This window comes from Plectrocnemia conspersa, unplaced genomic scaffold (assembly GCF_051122295.1).
Source record: "Plectrocnemia conspersa isolate PC_06_02 unplaced genomic scaffold, ASM5112229v1 ptg000006l, whole genome shotgun sequence".
Taxonomy (NCBI): domain Eukaryota; kingdom Metazoa; phylum Arthropoda; class Insecta; order Trichoptera; family Polycentropodidae; genus Plectrocnemia; species Plectrocnemia conspersa.
The window spans coordinates 1840770-1864979 of NW_028277170.1; the positions used below are offsets into that span (position 1 = coordinate 1840770).

The 24210-nt window shown below is 31.0% G+C and overlaps 1 protein-coding gene and 1 long non-coding RNA gene across 3 annotated transcripts in view; both read right to left on the reverse strand.

Annotated features, from left to right (window-relative positions):
- Window positions 1-861: 861 nt before the first annotated feature.
- LOC148234019 (uncharacterized) lies at window positions 862-3715 on the reverse strand. The gene is made up of 3 exons (XR_015810032.1): window positions 3309-3715; window positions 3077-3212; window positions 862-2985 (listed from the first exon to the last, which is right to left on the reverse strand). It is a non-coding gene; the product is annotated as an uncharacterized LOC148234019 (long non-coding RNA).
- Window positions 3716-5704: 1989 nt separating this feature from the next.
- Tango9 (transport and golgi organization 9) overlaps window positions 5705-24210 on the reverse strand; it is a 28045-nt gene continuing 9539 nt past the window's right edge. Inside the window, exons 1-8 of one of the 2 annotated variants that reach the window (XM_088187415.1) lie at window positions 17330-17430; window positions 15745-15910; window positions 15524-15679; window positions 15314-15461; window positions 10876-11040; window positions 10484-10648; window positions 6758-6884; window positions 5705-6682 (exon numbers count right to left, since the gene is read on the reverse strand). In XM_088187415.1, coding sequence (XP_088043541.1) covers window positions 6463-6682; window positions 6758-6884; window positions 10484-10648; window positions 10876-11040; window positions 15314-15461; window positions 15524-15679; window positions 15745-15891 — 1128 coding nt within the window. In that variant the 5' untranslated portion in view covers window positions 15892-15910; window positions 17330-17430 and the 3' untranslated portion in view covers window positions 5705-6462. Of the gene's footprint in view, window positions 6683-6757; window positions 6885-10483; window positions 10649-10875; window positions 11041-15313; window positions 15462-15523; window positions 15680-15744; window positions 15911-17329; window positions 17431-24210 lie in introns of those variants that run through there. The other variant, XM_088187416.1, reaches the window with a different exon arrangement.

The window sequence follows — 24210 nt, forward strand, 5'->3', positions numbered from 1 at the left end:
ACACAATTTTTGATTTAAAATGGCAAAACTATTAATTAAAGTAAAATATGAACAATAAACTCAACAAAATTGATAGATAATTAATAATTACTTACGTTTTGGTATAACTAAATTGTTAAATAATATTAAAATAATAATTATACATTTATTTATGAGACTCTCGATCATGTGTTTTCACAAAAATGCTGGCCACCTGTAAATAATCTCAAATTTTTAACAGATGTAACACTTTGCTAGTGCTGACACTTATTAAAACTGTCAGTGGTGATACCAGCAGCAAAATAACGAAAAAATGACCATCAAAACCAAGTTATTTAAAAATAGAGGCAACGTAAACATAAAAACCATACAATATTTGTGCTGTTCCTATTAATTTATATAAAAAATAAACAACATGTATCTTCAAATCATCAATAAAATACTACTGCAGTGGCTCAATCTGTGTCTAATTGTCACCGTCACCATCCCGTCGCCAAAATATATTAAAAAAATAATGCAGATTCTGTGTTTGCTGTGTGGTTACAATGGTTATGAAAAATAAATTGCGAAAGAGAACCTTATTCTTTTATTTAACCTGTTTCAAAAAATTTTGATTGTTCAAGATAAATAAAAGCTAGCTTTTAGTAATGCAACTTGTGTTTCATTACTATTAAAAAGGTAGAAAGATAGAATGACAAGAAAATTATAGGGTTTATTATAGAAATATGCATAGTAAATTTTATATTTTATTGATATATTTATGTACATACATGTCAATACAGTTTATAAAAGTTTAAGCTTTTGTAGCATTAAATAAAAAAATATTGAACTTGTTTTACTATAGGCTAATATTATTTATTAACAGATATTATTAAAAAATAAACATTCATACAAATGTTAAGAACATTTTTAATATCAGAAAGCTGGTAAACTTTCAAGAACACGAATATAATGTAATAATTATCAAAACGCTTACCCTAAATAATCACAATATAAAACTAGAGCGCTTCAAGAACTAGAAATAAATACCCCATACATAAAAAAGAGCGATCATCTACTCTGTGAATACTAAGAAGGGGTAACTATTAAACATAGCATATAGCGTTAACAGCGTCATCACATGAGACTATCAATGTATGTTTGTGAGAAGCGCTCTGATCACTTGCTATTTGTAGCAAAGTTGAGAACAAACAATTTAATCGTCACAAAAACAAGTACACTTACTATAGGCTAATATTATTTATTAACAGATATTATTAAAAAATAAACATTCATACAAATGTTAAGAACATTTTTAATATCAGAAAGCTGGTAAACTTTCAAGAACACGAATATAATGTAATGATTATCAAAACGCTTACCCTAAATAATCACAATATAATACTAGAGCGCTTCAAGAACTATAAATAAATACCCCATACATAAAAAAGAGCGATCATCTACTCTGTGAATACTAAGAAGGGGTAACTATTAAACATAGCATATAGCGTTAACAGCGTCATCACATGATACTACCAATGTATGTTTGTGAGAAGCGCTCTGATCACTTGCTATTTGTAGCAAAGTTGAGAACAAACAATTTAATCGTCACAAAAACAAGTACACTTCCATGAATACAAATATAATATAATGACTACCAAGACATCTCCTCTTAATATCTACCCCTTTCATTCCTTCTTCCATTTCCAACAAAATATAGTTACACAGGGAAACCATCAGTAGCTACAAGCTGGAAAACCAACCGTGCTCGTCCATCGAGGACGACTCAGCTTGGGATCTGGCAGTGGACCATCGTCACAAATGGGAAGCAATTATGTTCAAGTTAGGGTTAAGAAAGCCAATAGGTAAGGTCTTAAACACAACCTGATGAAAGGGTAGTAGCACCTGGGAACACTGTGTTTCCCTTATTACTTCCTATTACTAATCATAATACAATGGTTTAATATGTACACATCACATATTCGTTGATTTTATGGCGACAATATTAAGACAGTGTATACTGAGGACAAGTATTCAAATCAGCAGAGGAGTTTAGAATTACATACAAACTTATCCATCAAAAAAAGTTAAATGCTGGATCTGCATAAAAAAATCTCAAATGATTTTAATACTTTTAATGGAAGGAGATAATGCGATGCTCTAGCATGCCTGCTCTTTAATATAGAGCTTGAAGAGTTCATCCGGAACCCTAAAACAATCAGTAGAATTAAACTATCTAATTGTTTTTTACTAACTATTGTATGTTTCGGCCATTTTGGTAAATAATTACTCAACATCTGTTTATTACAGCCGTTAAACAAAATGTCTATTACTTAAATAATTTAATTTGACAACAAAATACTAACAAGAATTATGTTTGAAAATTTATTACAATATAACTCAAAAAATAAGAAGCCCAAAACCAAATTTCTAGATGTTTGATAATATTATAATAAAAGTGATTAAAAATATAAATTTCAAGAAGTCGTACGATAAGTCATATACTGATATGTACGTTGAAACAATTTACAATTTAAAAACGTACGATTTGAAATATGTACATAGGCCTAAATACTACATTTTTTTTATATGATTACTAACACAAATTCTTTAAATGAAGTCTTAATTTAGATCTAATTGGAAATATTTCTCCGCACATTCTACATTGATACCATGGTTTTTTAGACGCAAATGCATGAACTAGTGGTTTCCCAATATAACGCTTTATATGCTTTGAAAGGTATTCTTTGCTTTTAAATTCTTTTCCGCAAAAATCACATTTGCATTTTAAATTATCATCATGACGTTTAATGTGTTTTAGAATGTAATCTTTTGTTTTAAATTTTTTTTCACACTCGTTACATTCAAAAATTTTGGAATCGTCGTGAGTCATTTTATGACGTAAGAGATGACTGTTTGTTTGAAAGTGCTTTTTGCATTTGTCACAAGCGAAATTATTAGACCTACGACGACGTAACATTTTCTGCGAAACCCTGCTGCTTTTTGATTTTATTACATTATTTTTATCTACAAATCATAAAAAAAAAACATAAATAAATCATAAATAAATAAAGTTTTCTACCAACCTATTAATAATAATTAATAATAATTATCTAACCTATTGGCGAATTCTTAAGCACGTTGTTAATCTTATTTTTCTTGCTTCCAGAAACTTCCATCTTTGTTCTTTTCAATAGATCCTCTTTAGTAATGTTGTTTTCTTTCCTAGCATCATTCTTTGTTTTCTCTTCTTTCTAAAATAGAAAAAATATAATAAAGAACACTTGTTTTGAACTTATTTTTAATACAAAAATAAAATTTATTTTAATTTTATTAATGTAGATCATTACCTTAGCAGGTTTGAAATTTTTCACACTTGACACAGATAAATCAGGAATCTCCATCTCGGGTTCTACAAATTGTTTTTATAAAGTTATTTTTATTGCAGTTAAGTATACGTATTTATTAAAATTTTCAGATTCATACCTTTTTCAATATAACCAAAAAATGACGTTAGCGATTTGTACAATAAGTAATGTAGTTTATATTATGACGGGTAGAACGTATGCTTTTGGTGTAAATACTAATTCTGCCATATTTAAACGAGATAATTATTTTAAAACAGCAATCGCATATGACAAAGAAAAAAGCGGCAAATTACTGCGGCAAATTAACACTTGGTATAAGCGGCCAATTAGTCGACCATTAATTACCATGCATTGTCTTACATATTATTTCTTACTAATACTTATTTTATATAATTACAAATATATCCACATATAGGCAAATTATAAAGAAAGGTGTAAGTCAAATAATGATTATGTTTTGCGTATAAATAATTAATTTAAATTATATCATACCTCCCCCCCCCCCCTTCGAAAATACGTTTTTGAAAACATTTAAGATGGTATAACAAATAATAAAATAATCTACTCGATCACGATTCTGCTCTATGGGCGCGCATGCGCATGAGACGTGTCTCTGTGTGTAAAAATATTACATTTATTCTGTATATGAAAAAAATAAATTTACATATACAGTGGCGTCTCAACTTATGATTTTAATTCATTCCGTGGCGAAACTCATTACTCAAATTAGTACTCGTATGTTAAATCAATTTTCCCCATTAAAATGCTATTAATCCATTCAATTGGGAAAATTGAAATGGATTTATGGTAATTGAAGACTTCCTTTAAAAAACTTGATTTGTTCACATTTTTCCAAAATGGGTTTATTGCTCCAATTGATAGTTCTCATTACTTTGCATGTGCTGTATTTTCCTCAGACCTCGCAAAAATGTTGTTGTCCATCAAAATGAGCCTTATAAAAGTGCCGTTTGTCTAAAAATGAGACATGTCCAAGCACTTTTCGATAAAAACAAGCAATGTCCAAGACTTTTCGTGTTATCACAAAACTACTTAAATTGTATTATGTATGTATATGTATAATAATATTGAAAAAATAGAATTACTTAAGTTCGCTTTTTAAGACTATGCTGGGAAAATAATTTAAAATTAGGCAAATCCGCATGTATAAAATTGAGCAGACAACTATAGGTGAAGTTCTTTACCGTAATCCTTACTCAAGACCATGGGAGCATTTAAAAATTATAAAAAATCTAAGTTTCCTAAAACAGTTCACCTTTTTCCATTGTATTCTAAGCCAATACCAATTAAAGACGCCGGAAAGCGGGTATAAACTTATTTAGTATTGCATATATCTCTCTCTTGTTGCTCTTCGCCGTTTGTCGTATGTCAGCTGAAGGTCTTCCTGTCGTCTGCAGTCTGTAGTCGTCTCTCAGTGTCTATCTGATCGTCCACCCAATCAGCCCTTTTGTACAGTAGGTTAGTAAACTTTGACGAATCATAATAATACTGACTCAGTCAACCAACTGTGAACATAGAAATATCCACACCTTAAAAAGGTGAACTTTGCTAGTTGGACATATTCGAATGGCAAATAAGGCAAGCGTTGAATATTAACGGTTTTGTGGCATATTGTTTGCCCAACCGTAATGCACAAGAAGGTATAGTTCACTGTATTTATAACGACTTACTTCGACACATTGTTTGTGTATTCTTTTATGTCCAAAGGATATTTTTTTCTTAGGACATTACGAGGTCTGTTCAATGTCAGTCTATTGTGTTGTCGTTCCTGCGCGTTATCCTATGTTTATATTATACAATTGTCAAGATATATTATTGTAATTATCATTTGGTTATGGTATTAATACTACGCGAGTATACAAAGAAGACTAAAAAAAAGACAAATTGTTGATTTATAAACATTTAAATTTTACAAGAGAATAATAAAAATAAGACTAGCAATAAAAAAATAAGATAAATTAGGAAAACCACAAAAACCTTTTATAAAGTAAAATAAAAAATACAATAGGTAATTATTTACATCAGCGCTGTCCAACTTTTTTTAGTCCGCGGGCCATTTTTTCTTTTGCAAACACATCGGGGGCCAGTCTTTTGCAGTTATAAGCTAAAAAAATGTCATCTTGGACATTTATCTTCCTTTACGGATGTTGGTGGGAGCTTCTGATATTTTCAAATTCTAGTCACCCTTTATTATGTAACTTGAATAATGTCAGTTGTGATTTTTTTATTATTTAATAAAATAACAATACCCTCGGAAAGCTGATCAATTGGCCGATGACACTAATAGTTAAATTATAACATTTTTATAGTAATATTATATACAATAGAAATGTTAAAACTTAAAATATAATATAAATATATAAACATTAAATCTTTTTATTTCTATATAACATATGTGAATATTACAAAAATATAAACCCTCATTCTCATATAATTTTTAATATTCGCGTTAAATATTTTCTTATGACTTAATAGATGGGCGATAATTAATAACAATATAAAAATTGTTTTGCAGAACATTATCATAATACAACTAATAATTAAGATATACGTAATATCACAAAACTGCATTGCACAGCCATTTATATAATTTTATACATGTGATAATTAAAAAAACATTATATCAGTTATAATTCAATTGTGATATTTTCATAAGTGATATTAATAAAACTGATTAAGTAAGAGTCTTACAAATAATTAAGAGATTCAAAAAATATTAAATTTATTTAGAATTAATATAATGAGCTGCTCTATAATAAACAATAGCATAATTTTGGACTAACTAAATCTTTGAGCAAATTAGGATACACTGAATTAACAATAGTGGAAAGCATATTATTTTTAACTAAAACATCTTCAAAATATATGTATTTTCAATGGAATAAAGAAATACGTATCTAAAATATAATAGAACTAGTTTAATCTGTTGAAAGCTTGTTACTGCCTAATTTTGATACTTTCTTTCAGACATTCGAAAGTCAAGAGTACTTACTTTTTCAACAGGTTTACATCTAAGCAGCTCATTATTAAAAAATATGTATAATATTTTTATCATAGTTGAATAATAATTTGTTCTATATTTATAATATTTTAGATTGAAGGTAAATGATACTAGACACTAAGCTTCGTTCTCCTCGACGGAGTCCACAGCATCATGATTTACAATGGGCTCTACGTCATCAGTCTGTCTCAGTCGCTGAAACCGCTCTGCAATCTTGTCTACGAATAAGTTATTATAGAGAGACATGCCAAAGAGCAAAACTCCGAATCCGACCAATTGTGGCCAGTGGAAGAGCTGCCATCCGATGACCAACGAAAAGATCCAAACCACAAGCGTCCTAGAAAGTAATGCAAATTGTTAGTATATCATTCGATTCGACCATACTGAGAGATAACCGTAAGAAAAAAATTACCTGACGGAGTCTAGCACCATCCTGGTGGTCGCCGATATCTCCTTGGTGATACTAATGCCAGCAAAGTTGAAGAATGCAATAGAGATGATGCTGGCGAGTACCGTCATGATCAAGAATCCATTGTTGCCTGAAAGAATTTAACAAGCATATATATATCAGTAACTGTTTGTTTATATCGTACCGCCTTTTCGACATGTACTGTTTATTTGTTTGTCAGCGTAGACACGACTTTGCGCATAACCCCCCGAAAAATCTAACAGCATTAAATCGCACAATCTTGGCGGCCAGTTGACGTCACCAAAACGTGAAATAATGCAAGCTGGGAATTTTTCACGCAAAACATCCAACGTTAAAGTAAGACCTAATGACACCGCCTGACCACAATGCGCACCAAACACTCACATTATGGGCATGCAACAGTCTCTCTTGAATCACGTGAGGATTTTCCTTGCCTCTTGGAGAGCGAGCCCGAGCCCGAGCCCTGGGATAACAATGATTCCAGGCCGCATGACAAAAATGGCACTTTATATATTTTTTAACATTGTAATATAATTTCTTGAATAAATAAAAATAAGTATGAGTTAACCCTTTCTATGCTAAAAATAAGTATAAAAATTAGACACCATTGCGGCATATTTTCTGAAATCATAATTTATGCCAAATATTTTAATTAGGCATTAAAAATATCTACTCATAATATTTATCTGATAATTAGTCGTGTTTTCTTTGCTGCTCAGTGTTGCCTTATAGTGAATTTCCAGTCCAGGTCAAAAACAATAAAATCGTGGTATCGCAGTGAAAACGCTCGATTATCAAGCGTTTATATTAAGACTTTTATAACAATATTACGAGTGAGAATTGAATAAAGCATATCTAAATCAAATGATGACCAATAAGAGAGCGCGTAAAACAATTATTCCTTCTCAGAGTGGGAGCGCTCGTTACTGAGGGTTACCACTGCAAAGGCGCCGACACGATTTTATTGCTTTTGATGTAAATTTTTGCCGTCTGAAAAGTAATAATTGTTTCTGTGCTCTCCTATTGACCAAAATTCGGTTTGAATATACCAATTGGCTGAATTTGATCAGCTCCTTTATATTAGAAGTCCATAGTAATATCAGTAAGGATAGCTATCATATTTCTAAAACATAGTTTAATATCGAAATGGAGCAATATTAGTCCAGTCAAATAAAGGCTAAATCTCGGAATGAAAGAAAGCTGAAATTTTGCAAAAACCTTTGTTTTGATGTTTTAAAGACGGACTGAAAAATCTCATAAGATCGAGTGTCCACTAGTCAAGATATCAAATGTCAGGAAAATATTTTTGCAAATATCTCGCTTCCTGTACGTCACAAGTTATTAGATGATACTTATAGCGCATGTAATTTTCTACAAGTTTGTTGTAACTCAATTCTTCGTATGATTAACGGTTTTTGATATATAGCGCGGAGAGCGCGCATTCGTTTATAGGATAACGCTATATAAACTAATACAGTGAAAAAAATGCTTCCATATTTTCACGCAAGTGGTTGCTTTCTTTATGCCAAATCGATACATTTGTACCTTCAAGATATGACTAAATTGAAAGAAACAATGGATAAAAAGTCCTTTGAGAATAATTGCAATTTTCATATTGCCATATTACTAAAATTACATTACTGATAATTATAAAAGTTGGTGTGTGCACTCACCAAATACAATATCAATGAGAACTTTTCAGTCGTAAATATTCAATTTACGCAAAATCTTTGTCGGCTTTTGAAAAATGCCATAAAGCATAAAATGATAATTCAGAATACGAACACCACGTGTGTGACTACCCTAAAATTTGTCAGCAACGATTCTAAATGAGAATTCGTTATGGTGTGACATTTATATAAACCGATTTAGGATAATATATATGGATATTCGAAAAATATTTTATTTTAACAAAATCTCGAAACACGAATTACTTTTTAATTATTTAATATTGTATGGAAAGAATTATATTAACGACATCCATTAGAAGAACATACAATCTAAAAGATAATTAATCCCTTTTCGTGCCCTAAAATATTCAAAGATGTCAGTAAGTCTGTTAAAGATCCAGTTTCATAAAAGCATGTTAACCGCCCTACCCATACGAACGTATCACGTACGTTCGTATGGGTATTATAAAAAATATTTTGCAAAATCTTTTTTAGAGAACCTCTGACTTGCAAAGGATACAAAAAAGGATCACATATTAGTCTATTGCATATTTTTTTTCTGTTATATTGTAAACAAGTATTGTTATTGTGAAATCTAATGAAAAAAAACCCAACGTATTTTTTAACTACTTTTTTAATAATAACCCAGAGGTAGGGCAGTTAACATGCGTCCAACCGTAAGATCAAGTCCCCAAAAAGCATGTTAATCGGATTCCAGAACACAAAATCTCTCAAGTGAATCGATTAATTTTAAGAATAATTTCTGGTTATGGGCAATTGAAAGAAAATCCAGGCTGTTTTGAAAATCAAGTTGAGGACATAGTTAAAACTGATTCTTATAAGAAAGTTGACTTTCGAGAAAATATAGTATATGGAAATCTCTCCCGAGAAAAGTTAATAGACAGTAGAATAAAAAAACACGACATTCAGGTTGATGAATACGCAAGTGAATTTCAGATAATTATAAGTTAACAAATAAGAAACTGTACAATTTATTTAAAAATTTTCAACCAACTACCTTTAAATTAGATGAAATTGTCAATCCATATCTTTATGGATTGGTGGCGAAGAAAATATTAAGATTCTAAGTGAAATGTAAATGATTTCAGAGATTATGTTGATAATATCATAAGAAATATTAACAAAGAACTTCCTGAAACGGTCAGAAAAGCTAAAAACATTTTCAATACAATTGCAATAAGCTCTGCCGAGACAGAACGAGGATTTTCGCTCATGAATACTATTTGCTCAGAAAAAAGGCAACTTTAAGTTTTAGACACATAACGGAAGTAATGATCATTAATTCATTAGGTTTGCCACTCTCTTCATAGGACCATGCACCGCATCTTCAATCATGGCTCCGAATACAAAATCATTCAGCTAATGATAAGCGTGCGAGACCCGCCACAGTGAAAGTATTTAATAAAAATCAAAATATTCTTAGAATGAATATATGGAATATAAATAAATTTATTTGTAATTGATTTTATTTTTATATTTTAATTATAACAATTAAAATGTTATTAAGAAAATCGAAGGGGGGAGGGTGTGCTGAGATGCGAGTCGGTTAATAAAATTTTAGCAGCACACAACTGGTTATTATCCATTTTTATTTCCCAACAAAATGCTTACAGGGTATGCTGGGACGAGTATACTTAGGAAAGCATATCTTAAAGATATTGGTAAGGAATATTCACAATCCAGAGATTCTGAGAGAACTACATTTTTTGCACCAGAGCTATCAGACTTTTTAAATATCTGTCGGATAGCATTGATATATTCTCATCTAGGTACTCACAGGTGGTGGACGCATTATGGTCTAGCCATTATTATATATAATTTAATTTAATTGTTCTGTAAATATATTTTGTTTCGAGAGATTCCTGAATCGGTAAGACCAAATAGAACTATCTTTTGTATTGTATGCTTGTTTTGTCTGCATCGAAATTCAATGGATATAAAACGAGAACCAAGGATTTCTCGCTTCCGCGTTGTGATACGTAATTCGTTCATGCAAACAATATAATTATTTAATCACCGATTTGAACCAATCCATCAATGGCATCTTCAACAGTTTTTCTGGCGTTATTGTTGAAGGGGGCTGGAGCCGGAATGTAATAAAATATAATGTGCAACACCAACAGGGTCGTGAAACCGAAGAAGCCTTCCCAGCCAACCGCTTGCAGCGGAGCTATATCCAAACCTGAAGCGAAATAAATACATGTTAAAATATGAATACACTTTTATATTTATTGTGGTTAGTATGAAAAACAAATCAGATAGATTAAATTCAAAGTTTAGATTTTTTAGACAAAGTAAATGAAAAATTATTAATTTATGTACTAAATTTTAATAAAATAATTTGTTATACGATTTTTACTAAGCAAAGATATACAAGAACTATAAAACCACATTCAGATGACCGCTCACCAGATACAAATTTCTCTTCGTATACCATCTGCGAAGCGGATATAATTTGAGCCAGCACTATGAGTAGGTCTCCAGTGATGATACTGTTGGGTCCGTAGGATTGATTAGTATCCTTATTGACGAAATCAGACACACCGACAATAATTAATCCAAATATGACAAATCCTGAAAAAGAATAATAGATAAATTATATTAAGTTATATGCAGTTTGGGAAAAGTAAGTAAATTTAAAAAGTGAAAAGCAGTAATTTAATTGTCCAGAAAAATGTATATTATACACAGAACAAATGAAAATTGCGTATATGAAAATTCTGCACATTAATATATTATTTTGAAATTTATGTGCTAATATATATCACACATTATTATTCATTTTAGTTTTTATTTCTATAACGGCTAAATAGAAGAAAAAAATTACGTTCTATCACCAATAAAATATGTTGTCAACCACCCTATAGCGTAAAGATTGGGACTTGGTTATAGGAATACTATGTTATAGGGGGGACTTTTATACAAAATTTGAGGTTAGGTTCTTTCAACTGTATTTTGTGAATTTAACGAAATCAGCAAACTAAACTTTCATTTGAAGGAATATGAACAGTATGAATTAAGTCTATATCCATCATCACTATTTGATAATGCTGGCATGCGAAAGACCACTAAACCAAAATTGTATAATAACATGAAGCCTGTCAATACTGAACTGGATCAAGATAATGTAACATACATCATCTATGGTAGATTTCTCCTGCAGCAAAAATGGTACTTTCTTAATCGTTCTTAATAAAATGTAAACTATTTGCAAACGCATTTCGGTTAAAATATTGTTGTTGTATTTGATGCTTACTCAGACTACAGTAAAAACACAAAAACAATAGAGCAACGTCTGAACAACAAAAAACTGCCATCATCGTTGGAGAAGATATTGATCTGATGGTTATTTTAATAAGATGAACCTAATTACATCAGCAAGAAATTTTCTAAAAGAAAATTGGCAAAGGAAATTTGGAGACATGTATGTATTCATCTAAAGGTTCGACAAATATCCTCGTTCTAAAGAACATATCTTACATCTGACACATCTGCAGTGTTTAAAAAAGGAAAACTGCAAATTATAAAAACGTTCGAGAAGCAAACAGATTTGTACCAATCAGGTGAATTATTTCAACTGGAAAACTGCCCTCCAAATATTAGTTGAAAATGGAATACGTATTCTTTTAGTATGTATAATGTTTCAAAATCAAAACATATTATTGAAAATTTGAGGTATACACAATTCATCAAATCAACAAGACTCAACAGACCGGTGCAATTATCATAGCTTCCACCTACAAGTGAAGCAGCTCGTCAGCATATCAATCGGATCTACTTCTAGATCCAAACTAGGTTAGGAAAGGATTTACAACCTGAGAAATGGAGGTGAGTTTTACAGAACGAAAACGACAACGTTATTGCTGCTAGCACCTGTCGAACTATCGTATAGAATCTTTTGCAATTGCAAGAAAGGTTATGGCGCGATCTGTGGAAAGTAGGGTTAGGAGGCTCTAGAGTTTGGGGCCAGTGTCAAGAACAAGCATGCTTCATCGCTTCATCAAAATCAAATGGTTTCGATAGAAAAAGTGAACTTGTTCCTGTGAGTCAAATGTGACGAAAAACGAGGATAATGATAATGCTCTGGAAATTGAACTTGGGCAAACAGAAAAAGAGAGCGACGACAAAAAAGAGGAATCTTGAGACGCATGCCGACTGGTGATGATATTCAGAAGTGGACCGAGTAGCTTCTGATACCATTCACTAGGAGGTTGTTTAAACATTTACATCGAAAATTAATATAGTATAAAAAATAAAAACGCACCTTGCATTTTACCTCAAAGGTGATGTGGACAGGAATGAATTATTTTGTTATTTATTAATTATAAATCATATTTATTACTTATATTGTTGTTAAAATATTTAATTTTGTTTTAATAATTTTAAATTTTTATTTAATATTGTCTTATAAATTTCTTATTGATAAATAGTAACAATATTATTATTATATAATTAGCTTTGTAATGTGTACTAGTTATCAGGCTCTGCAGTTTATAAACGAGTGAGCGTTTCCCGCTCTCCGAGCTATATTTTAAAAATGGTTAATCATATAAATAAATAAAGTTGAAGAAACTTGTAGAAAATTTTATTCTCTATAAGTTTTGTAAAACGTCTAATGACATGCAACGAATAGGAAACGAGATATTTGCAAAAAAACGTCTTTATGACCTTTGATCTTTAATATCTTGACTAGTGGACACTCAATCTGATGTGACTTTTCAGCCCGTCTTAACAATGTCAAAACAAAGGTCTGTGTAAAATTTCATCTTTCATTCCGGGATTAAATCCTTATTTGACGGGACTAGACAGTATTTTTCAAAAAGAACATTATAAGACCATTTTAGTATAGCAAGTTTTACCTATGGGCAGATATTTGATTGGACCAGATTTTGTGTTCCAACAGGACAACGATACCAAACATGCTTCTAAATTATGCAGAGGATTTTATAAATAAAAGAAGAAAGATTATTAAAAAATATAATTTTGCCACCCCTTTTGCCTGATTTGAACCCAATTGAGCTTTTATGGGATAACCTAGATAAGAATATTCGTCAACTTACTAAGCCCCCAAAATGCTTTGTTGGAATGTCTACAGAACGATTGGATTAACATATCCACCAATATGTTAAAAAATTTAGTGAGTAGGATGTCAAGAATAGTAAAAGCTGTACAGGCAGTTCTCAAGTTACGACCACCTCGACTTACGACCATTCGGAGTTACGACGAAAATAAAATTGTAAGAAATTTTTTTTTTTATGTCATACATAATTTCAAAACTGGTTTGATAACTGTTTCATTCCAGAAGTAAAGAAGAACTGTGATGAAAACGACATAGCCTTTAAAATTTTATTGATTCTTGACAATGCTCCAGGCCATCCTCCACTCTTAGGGGAATCACATCCAAATATAACAGTGGTTTATTTACCTCCAAACACCACCAGCATTCTACAGCCGATGGATCAAGGGGGTATAGCTAGCTTCAAAGCCCATTATTTAAGAATCACTTTTGCCCAAGCAATTGCAGAAACAGACAAACATCAGACATTGAGAGAATTTTGGAAAAATTACAACATCTTTCATGCAATAAACAATATCTCAAAAGGATGGTCCAAAGTAACGACGAATTGTATGAACGGCATATGGAACAAACTCTTAAAAAGATATAATGACAATATGTATTTTAATAAAGAAGGGGAAATAGATGAGATAGCAAATATTATTGTAAAATGTGCTCAACAACTTAATCTGGAAGTTGATAATGAAGATGTAATTCATCTTTTGGAAAATGATATTTAGGAACTCACAAACCAAGATTTGATTGAGATTGAGGAACAACGAGTTGCAGAAAAAAATGTAATGGAGCCAAAAGAATTAGATGAACTCGAAGAACCACCAAAAAAATTTGTGTTAAATGACATGGCTGCAGCTTTTAGCCATATCAATGATGCTATTAAGAAATTTGAAAATATGGAAAAAGACATTGATAGATCTTCGAGGGTACACGGCCTTATTCAGCAAGCACTTGCGTGTTATTATGAAATTTATAGAGAAAAGAAACAACAAACTGTACAAACAAACCTGGACGTTTTTTTAAGAAAAACAAGCACTATCACTGCACTCGCTGAAAAATCTCAACAATTAACAATGGATATCAGTAGCACAGATGATAAAAATACTCTAGATCAATTCTTATAAATAAATTATTTATGTAGATATTTGCTAAAAAGTATTTAGTTTACGACTTGAAGTCAGCAATAAAAGTGGTTTTTGTATTTCACATGTATGCATTGTTTTTAATTATTTTTTGTATGATTTTCGACTTACGACCTTTTCGAGTTACGACCAAGGTGGTGGAACGGAACCCCGTCGTAACTCGAGAACTGACTGTATTACGTAAAAATAAGGTAGATTTTTCGATAAAGACAGTTTGATCATTTTTTTAGTTATTTTTTCAATACGTTTTAGACATAAAAAAAATAATTTGGTCTTAAACTTTTGACTGGCAGTGTATGTATTTATAAATATTTTTGTGCTAATTATAAGAGATTTTGTTAAATAAATAATATAAGGTCCAAAAGTTGAAGGCAACTATGTATGCCAGCCGCACGATATTCGCCATGGCACCAAATTTGTAATCACAATTTTGAAAGCATGACAAAGTAATACAAATACACCGAGAAACAATGCATTGATCTGGCAAAAGAATTTATATTTTTAAATATGCAATTTTGTATTGGTAAAACAATGAAATAACTTTAAAGTATGATGAGCTTATTAAGCAAAAGCTGACCAATGAAACGCTGTTTATTAAATGTGATTTCTGAACAGAGTATATGTAGATACATACCTATGCCACACCACTCCCTGGCGGCAATCTTCTTTCTCAAAAATATTACAGAGAGCATGGCCGTGAAGACGATGGAAGATCCTCGGAACATTTGAAAGCTGCTTACGTATGTCAGATTTAATCCGATGTACATAGTAGACGTCGCTAACTATTAAAAAAATACATTACAACAAATAACTTTTAGTTTTAGTCATTTTAAATTCAACTCACTAAATCCAATATTCCGGGCACCATGAGGATAAAGGGGTTAAAGTTTCGGTTGCCTCTAGTCAGACCGGTAGTTTCGGCGTTCTGTCTTCCGTAAGCACACACAAGGAGCTTGAACACCAGCAGACACATCATCTCGCCCAAGAACATGAAGCTGGACTGAAAAAAAGATGTGTTTTAAAACGAGAAGGAAATTTAGTTATTAATTCGAGAATCGCAGGCACTTGTAAGAACGGATGTTGAAATTTTCTTTCGACCCCATCAGCTCCTTTAGCTGACAGCATATCGGCCCATTTGGTCGATAAACTGTTGATGGAGCCCGTCATGACCTGCAAGAGCGCCAGAAACATTTGATAGTTGGTCCAAGCCATCTTTATTATCCAAGCTTATCTGTAACAAAAAAATAATCAAATCAAACCAAGTTGCATAGCATAAAAGATACACTGTTCCAAGCGACATTAGGGTAATCAATGACTAATTGGCAGTGACTAACAGCAACGCTCGCATTATCGCCAGATAAGATATCATATGACCACAAATATCCACATGACAAGCTTTGAAAGATAATACAATAACAAATGTTAATTATTAGTGATCAGACTTTAACCCCTTACTTACTGTGTATTTGTTCAAAATTACTGTATGTGAAATATGATAAATATCGAAATTAAAAAAATTAAGGATGTTTAATTTAATTGAATATTAAAATCATTTCAAAGTGTTTATTTCAATTAGTTCGCAAACGAAATCTGAGAGCTGGAGTGTGTACCAAGAATTATATTGTATTCAGTCTTATTGCATTGTCAACCGTCATAAAGTTAGTCACATGTTGTATTTCGTAAGCTCTTACTGACTGGATAGTTCAATTTTCAGATAAAAAATAATCATTTTTCGAGGTGTAACAATTTTAATTTATGCTTTTTTTGCAAATTCACAAAAAATTGTGGGTATTTGCTTATCCGTCACCGCAACATATTAAGCATTAATAACATTTACTACGTCTTATAAAAACAAACATCTTAGATAAAGCCATAATAGATGAAAATATGACCGAATAGAATCTTTAAAAACGCCATAGCAACCTATGCATTAAATTAAACTTATAAACAGTTCATTAATTAAAGTAAACCATTATTTGCTCACGTTAAATACACAGTAAATAGGAGGTCAAATACAAAAATATATACACATAAGAAACAAAATAGCATCAAACATATAAATTTGGTTATAGTAAAAAAATAATAAACAATATATTTTCAAATTAATTGAAAAACAAAATGGTGTCTATTTATAAAAAAAAAACAAATTGGCGTGGAATTAAAACATATACAGAATAAAACCTGATTAATTGTAAATAAATAATTTTACTTTATCTGTGGAAGAACTTGATCTGCCGTTGATGAAAAAAGACAAAGGACAAATTTCTGCGAGTTAAAAGTCATTTCGGAAATTTCGTTCGTGGAAGATAAATGAGGACAGATTGCTTAAAAGCCATCTTCGAAATATTTTTAATATAACCTAGAAGACACCCGTTATAGTACAGTTTAATGAGGGTTTACTATATATACAACAATAAATGTCGATTTTAGTCCATCGTTCGATTCCACTATAAATTATTCGTTAGCCGACTTAACCTTTCATCGATCCACTTGACCGTGAAACGTCAAGAGCAAAACAAGAGCGTAAACAAATTATTATGTTGATGAGTCATCGTCAAGTGTACGCAGCCAATTAAGCAGTAACACATGATAATAGTACCGAATACGTAACACAATACGAAGACCCTTTACAGCGGCGCATATAACTGACCAGATTGGGGGGTTTTTCGTCGACGCAGTGACAAGTAAACGTCAAACGCCCAAACGCCACAGTGAGGGCGTATAAATGTTGCCAGTGGGAAAAATAAACACGCAGTCGCTTCGATGTTGCCGACGATGAAAATTTCTATGACAGGATAAAATTATTAAATTAGCGCAATAAATATTACAATGTTTTTTTGGTACTTGTAATTTAGAACCACCAGTTGCTACTTCCCACTACGTTTCCCGTGCTGTAAAACCCAAGCCTTACCTAAACAAAAAAACCATTATGTTCGCTTAGGTAAGGTTTGTGTTTAAACAGTAAATAGACGTTTCGCAACTGTCAAATTTAATAACTATAAAATATGTTTATATTAATTTCCATCAGTGGCGACAGGTGCGTATGGATATTGGGTGTGCTGTATATGAAAAATTAAAAAAAGTGCAACATTTTTTAAAACAAATTTTAGGGACGGTGATGATGACGGGTGGCAATTAGACACAGATTGAGCCGCTGCAGTAATGTTTTATTGAATTATATGTGGTGTTTACATTATTACAAGGTGGACGCGAGACGATGCGTTCGAATGTGTGGAAGATTTCCAGTCGAGAGAAAATAATTGTCACGCCAGTGCTACTCAAGAGCCGACAAGTTTTGGCCATAACAAATCTACATCGGTCCCCATAAAATTTTATTATTATTTATATATTAATTCTATTCTTCGTTTTTTAGACATACATTTTTCATTTACGCTTTCGTAAAATGTGCTCTTCTGTTTTAATTCCATAAGGAGTCCCTTTTCCATTGAAATCAAGCTTAGGCCACATAATGCTTTTTGGCCTTGCATATTTCGATAACATGTATTGATTCTTTTAAGAGCAGAAAATGAACGTCTGTTGAAGCAGTAAGTACTACTTGGAAAAGATAATAATTTGGCTATTTTATCCACTTCTTGAAAACTTGACTCAAGACTATTTTTTTATAAATTGTGCAAGTTCATGAACAAGTCTCTGCAAATTTAGAGCACGAATATATAACAATACGCTTATTTTTTAATCGTATATAATCGAATAATGTCTCATACATTTTTTAGATAATTGATTAATTCATTTGGAAAGTTTTCTTTATATTGCGCATGTTTTTCTTTCTTCAGGATGTGAAAATATTCCAATTTGGACAAAATTCAGGATTCAATTTGCTTACATATACTATCGACTATTGTATTAATTTCTTCAGATACGTAAGAATCCCATTATTTTTCCCAATTATTATCCTGTTCATATCTGAGTTGTTGCAAAACGACAATATTTTTTTACAGCAATATAATATATCTAAAGATTTAGATTTAAAAATGTTGTATAACACATCAGTTATTCCAAAAAGTTTTGAAAATATATGAAGAAGTAAAAACGCTCTAAGACCAAGACGTATGTCATAGTCCAAGACAAGCTTTCGAATAGTATGTAAATAAGATTTACGACGAGCTGTCAATCAATATCTACGTAATAAATAAATAACCAAGTCAACATATCCATTGGCTTACAAGATATTGCGACATGTCAAGTCAACTTTATTACTTTTTCAACTATTTAATCATATATGAAATGACAATTTCTTTATTATAACCATGTGTTATTTTTCTTTTTATTCTGACCGTGCATTATTTTTATTCTGCCAGTTTATTATTTTTATTTTTATCTTATTCTGGCCATTTAATACACATTCTTACCCAAAGGATTTAAATTCTGACCAATTAATTTTACGCGTTATAAAATTTAATGACTTATTTACTGTTTTAAGGATTAATAAGAGATAGTTTTATTAAAGTTGTGAATTAAATATAAAAATTATCAAGTAATGCAATAGCAATATCGAAAATGTATTATAGTTTTTTTAATTAGTGCCTGATTGTATATCACGTTTATGTTTTTGATGAAATTCGACACGGTACTTACATAACTTTGAAAGATAATATGATTTGCGTATTGCGTTTTCTCTCTCTCTCATCTCTCTGCCGAAGTTTCGACCTTCAATGTAATATATTAATAGTTAGAATAAATCATTATATGTTAATAATAGTTAGAATAAATCATTATATTTTTACCTAGGGTCAGCCCGAGAATGTTCAACGCCCTGGGCTCTAAAAAAGCAAAGGACATCCGGAATATTTTTTCCTAAGAAAGTAAGAAAGAGTGGAAAAATTACCGCGAAAGTTAAAAAAATTGTTAAATATAATCAAATTGCGCCCTTAATTGGAGTAAATGGCGCACCAGGCGACCGCCCATATAGTCCACCCATCGGGCCGGTTCTGTCGAGGTCCGAAATATAAGCTTCTTCATACCTTAATAATAGGAAAATACAAAATAGGAAGAAATAATGTATTGGTTGTGAAATATATGCCTATGGACGCGGATAACAGCTGAAGAAGTGTTTCGTGCAGTCAAGGAACGGGAGGGATATTTGGTACTAATTAACAAGGTAATCGTAAACGTTTGAAATTGGACATTACACCAGAAAAAGAAAAAATCCGAATTTGAAAGACGTTTTGGTAACGGGTGGCAATTAGACACAGATTTAGCCGCTGCAGTAGTATTTTTATTAAGAACTAATGAATTTACATGGTGTTTATAAATGAACCTGGGCGCAGACCCACACCGACGTGCGAGCCCGTCAGGGTTGTCACCAGAAGAGTGTCCGTTACGCCAGTGTTACCCGAGTGCCGCCAAGTTTTGGCCATAGCAAAATCTAAATGAATATATATTGGTTTTTAGTTTGGAGGGACCGCTTTTTTTGGCCACAAACTAGACGACACTGGCAGCACTGACGTGACAGCGGCGAGGGCTACATTGTCTAGGATAAATTCTTTAAATTGCTAAGTTTTTATTGTTTGTAATTTCAATTTCTACAATAAAAAGAAGTTTTTTATTATAAAATATTTTTGCCGTCATTACTTTTAACTCTAGAATTTTTTTGAAGAAGTTACCATTTCGTTAATCGACATTTTGAAAAAGATGGCACATTAGATTAGCTTACAGACTTAGATAGGATTTTAAATCAAATTATAACTTAATTTTTATTATAATGACATTTAGATTAACTATGGAGTGAGGTGTACCATTCTTCATATTTTATCCTTACCCGTAAACCATTCGTTCATTGCTGAATCGTTTTATGTTCCAATTCCAATGTGAGACTGATTAAATATTATTATATTACATAAACGTCTATATACAAAAATATAACAATATGTCCCGAATATGATTTACCTTATTACAAGTAGGGAAACAAATAAAACATGTCAACTCGATAAAATATTTTATTTAATAAATAAACATTCTGAAATGACAAAAATATACTGTTTTTATAGTAGACAAGATGGATTTGGCAAACAGTGCTACTGAAACGTATATATCGCTAGTAATATAAATTGAGATTCTTTTATACTTAACTATTTTAGCACCTCTTTATCCATTTTGGCCGTTTGACGAAATATCGATACGACATTACAGGTTAGACGTTCCTTTCTTTAATAATACGTAACATGTTAAAGCTATAGCGATTTCTACGGCAAAAGCTATATAAATTAGTGATTGGCAAATGAAAAAGATTGCGCCTTTGTGAATTTACGTTTACAACGTTTTTCATACTGTACTCATATATTGTAAATAACATAATTACGACGAAACACACAAATATACAACAAATAGAGGTAAAATACTTGAATTATCACATATAATAATTAAATTAATTACATTTATAATTTGAGGCAAATTAGCACAAAATTAACATTGAAATAGTTACATATAGATAATTAATACAGATAAAATAATACGTAAAAATTACAAACTAACAAATAATGAGTATTTATAGAAAATGTCAACATGGTCCAAATAAATTAGCATACAACTCTTTTTAATTATTTATGGTGAATATAATAAAGAAATGGTAATTTTAAACAAGAAGAGCAATTACGTTTCTTAGTATACAAAGTGATAATATGTTTGTATTAATATTGAGACTGTTAATAGTATTAGAATGTGAGTAGTACATGTTTGTATTAAGAGTGAATAATTATATTATATTTAAAAGTCGTAAAAATTTATGTTCAATGATTTTAAATACACATATATTTATATACATTTAAGCTAATCAACAGGTCTTTTTTTTGAAGTCGACTGTCAAGTCTGAGGGGAGGACCAGAATAATTTAGTTATTAAGTCGCAATCAAAAAGGTATCTGTTAAAAGTATCATAAAACAACCATTATTAACCAACACGGGAGAATTTGGAGCTCCCAACTTTTCACATTTTTTGAATAACTCTCTTATTATAACTCTAATACGTTTGAGATTTATGTATTTGTTATATGTATACATTTAAAACATGATAAAAAATATAAATAAAAATAATAGGCAAAAATAAGATTAATTTTTTCTCAGAAAATTTAAGATAAACATTTTATTCCATCTTACAATGAAATAATATTATACGAAATATTAAGTTATTGTAAATGTATCAATTGTAACATCCAAAGTGCACAATAGCATAATATAAAAATTATGATGTTAATTCGAGCAAGCAAACACGGCTAACACATACTAACAAAAGTGAAATGGACTGATGACCAGTTAGTGCATCTCTTTGGTAATATTTTTTTTAAATAAATTCAATTATTTTGAATTAAACAAACTTTAGACTTAATACTTTGGGCAGATAGAACGCTCTCTTCTGTAAACGGTGACAGATGGGTTAAGGATATTAGCCAAAAAGTTAGTAGTTTTGTGCGTAGACCATGGACATTTTGGTAATATATATTCGATACAAGTTTTTTAAGAATGTATGGTAAACAATACGTACAAAAAAAAGAATAAAAGTTTTAGGAAATACAAAGATGCATAAAATATTTAATAATTTAAATTATAGTTTAATTGTAATATTTATAAATGGTTTACTAAGAAAATATAAAATAAGATTTTTGTTGTTGCATGTAAGTGGCCAGTGGTCTCCAAAGATATATTATTAAGGTACACAAAAAGCGAATTTTTTGTAGCTAACGGATACATGTCACAGCCCCCAACGATATTATTTGTAAGTATGCGAATTGCGCCTTTTATTACTCGCATCTCGGATACCGAGGCTTCAACCGCTAATGTTAGGGTGATCAATTATGGGGTACTCTTGGTATCATCCCAATTGCCGCAGACTTGTCATCTGCCTCGCAATTGATTTGAAATTGCAGTGTTGCTCAAAGAAGAGCGAAAGTGGAAAACGTATACACTGTGAAAGTCGATATTATTGTCCCAACTGTAACGTTTACGCCAATAAAGGCTTCGTTGAAGATCAAAACGGTTTCGGCAATTGTGTTCATTAAACTCGCCGGACCTCCAGCAATCCTTAAAAATACGTTGATTTGTGGTTATTCAGAGAACGATATTAGGCCATAGACACTAACACTAAGAAAATAAATCAAGATGATTTGTTAGACGAGAAATGAACAAAATTTTGGAAATCACTGCAAACTTTTATTTAATTATACAATATTTAACATTTAGTCTTTAGTTGTATATTTGTATTTGTTTGTTTAATTTAATAAATTTTGTAAAAAATGCTCAGGTATTAACAGGTATTTTTAACTGAAATTTTGAAATCTATATAAAAGAATTTTTCGTTTTAATTGCTCTTGAGTTTAAAAATAAGATTGCAGGCAAATTGTTTAGTCTCGCTTAAGCATTGGTATAAGATGTTGGGGTGATCAATTATAGCGTAATCTTGGTATTGTCCCGACTGGCTCAGACTTGTAAGCTGCGTCGTCAATGATTTGCAGTTAACTAGACGACACAGCTCATAAGTCTGTGCCAGTCGTGATAATCACAAGATTACGCCTTAGATGATAGCCCTAACATGAGTGGTCGAAAATATATTTTTATGACTATTATAATGGAGCACCCCTTAAAATGGAGTGTAACTCTTTACAAGTGGATATACTGACCGAAATATTTTAGCAGGTAGTTTTAACTGTAATTCTAAAAACTATACAAATGAATTGAAATGGTCGTTCTTAATTGTTCACTTGAGTTTTAAAAAAAATTGCAGATCAAATTGTTTAGTGTCTGAAAAAGTTATATTCAGTTGTGTGATTTCAACCTTTATTTGTCGTTATAATTTTTATTTAGTAATAATTTATTTTGAATAATACATAATCATTTAAAAAATGCCTAAGATCCAAGGTTTAAGTGAAGCTAAAAGAGTGAATAGAATTTTATTGAATTCGTAACTCGAATATTTGAGTGGGCCCGAAAACACCGAGATTGGACATCTGAACATTAGGTGAAAGTCATTTGGTCCGATGAATCCAGCTTTAAGATAAATTTAAACTAAAATTGCTTGATATATAAAAAATATTAAAAATTAAGAATAAGATCTATAATTTCTTGGGTATAAACAAAACAAATAAAAATAATGTGTCATTGAAGCAGAGATTGTCTGAAAAGAAGAATTTTACGGCCATAGAAACGAATACTAAGAAAATAAATCAAGATGATTTAACAGACGAGAATTGGGCAAAATTTTGGAAATCACCGCAAACTTTTAATCAATACATATAATATTTTACATTCAGTCTTCAGTTGTATTATATATTTGTCAGACGAGAATTGGACAAAATTTTGGAAATCACTGCCAACTTTTATTTAATTATATATTTTACATTTAGTCTTCAGTTGTATATTTGTATTCGTTTGTTTAATTTATTAAAAAAAGTTCTGCTATTCTGCCACCATTTTTAAAAATTGCCCTGGCCATAATAATGGGGCACCCTTAAAAAATGTGTAACTCTTTACAAGTACATAGTCTGACCGAAATATTTTAGCATGTATTTTTAATTGTAATTTT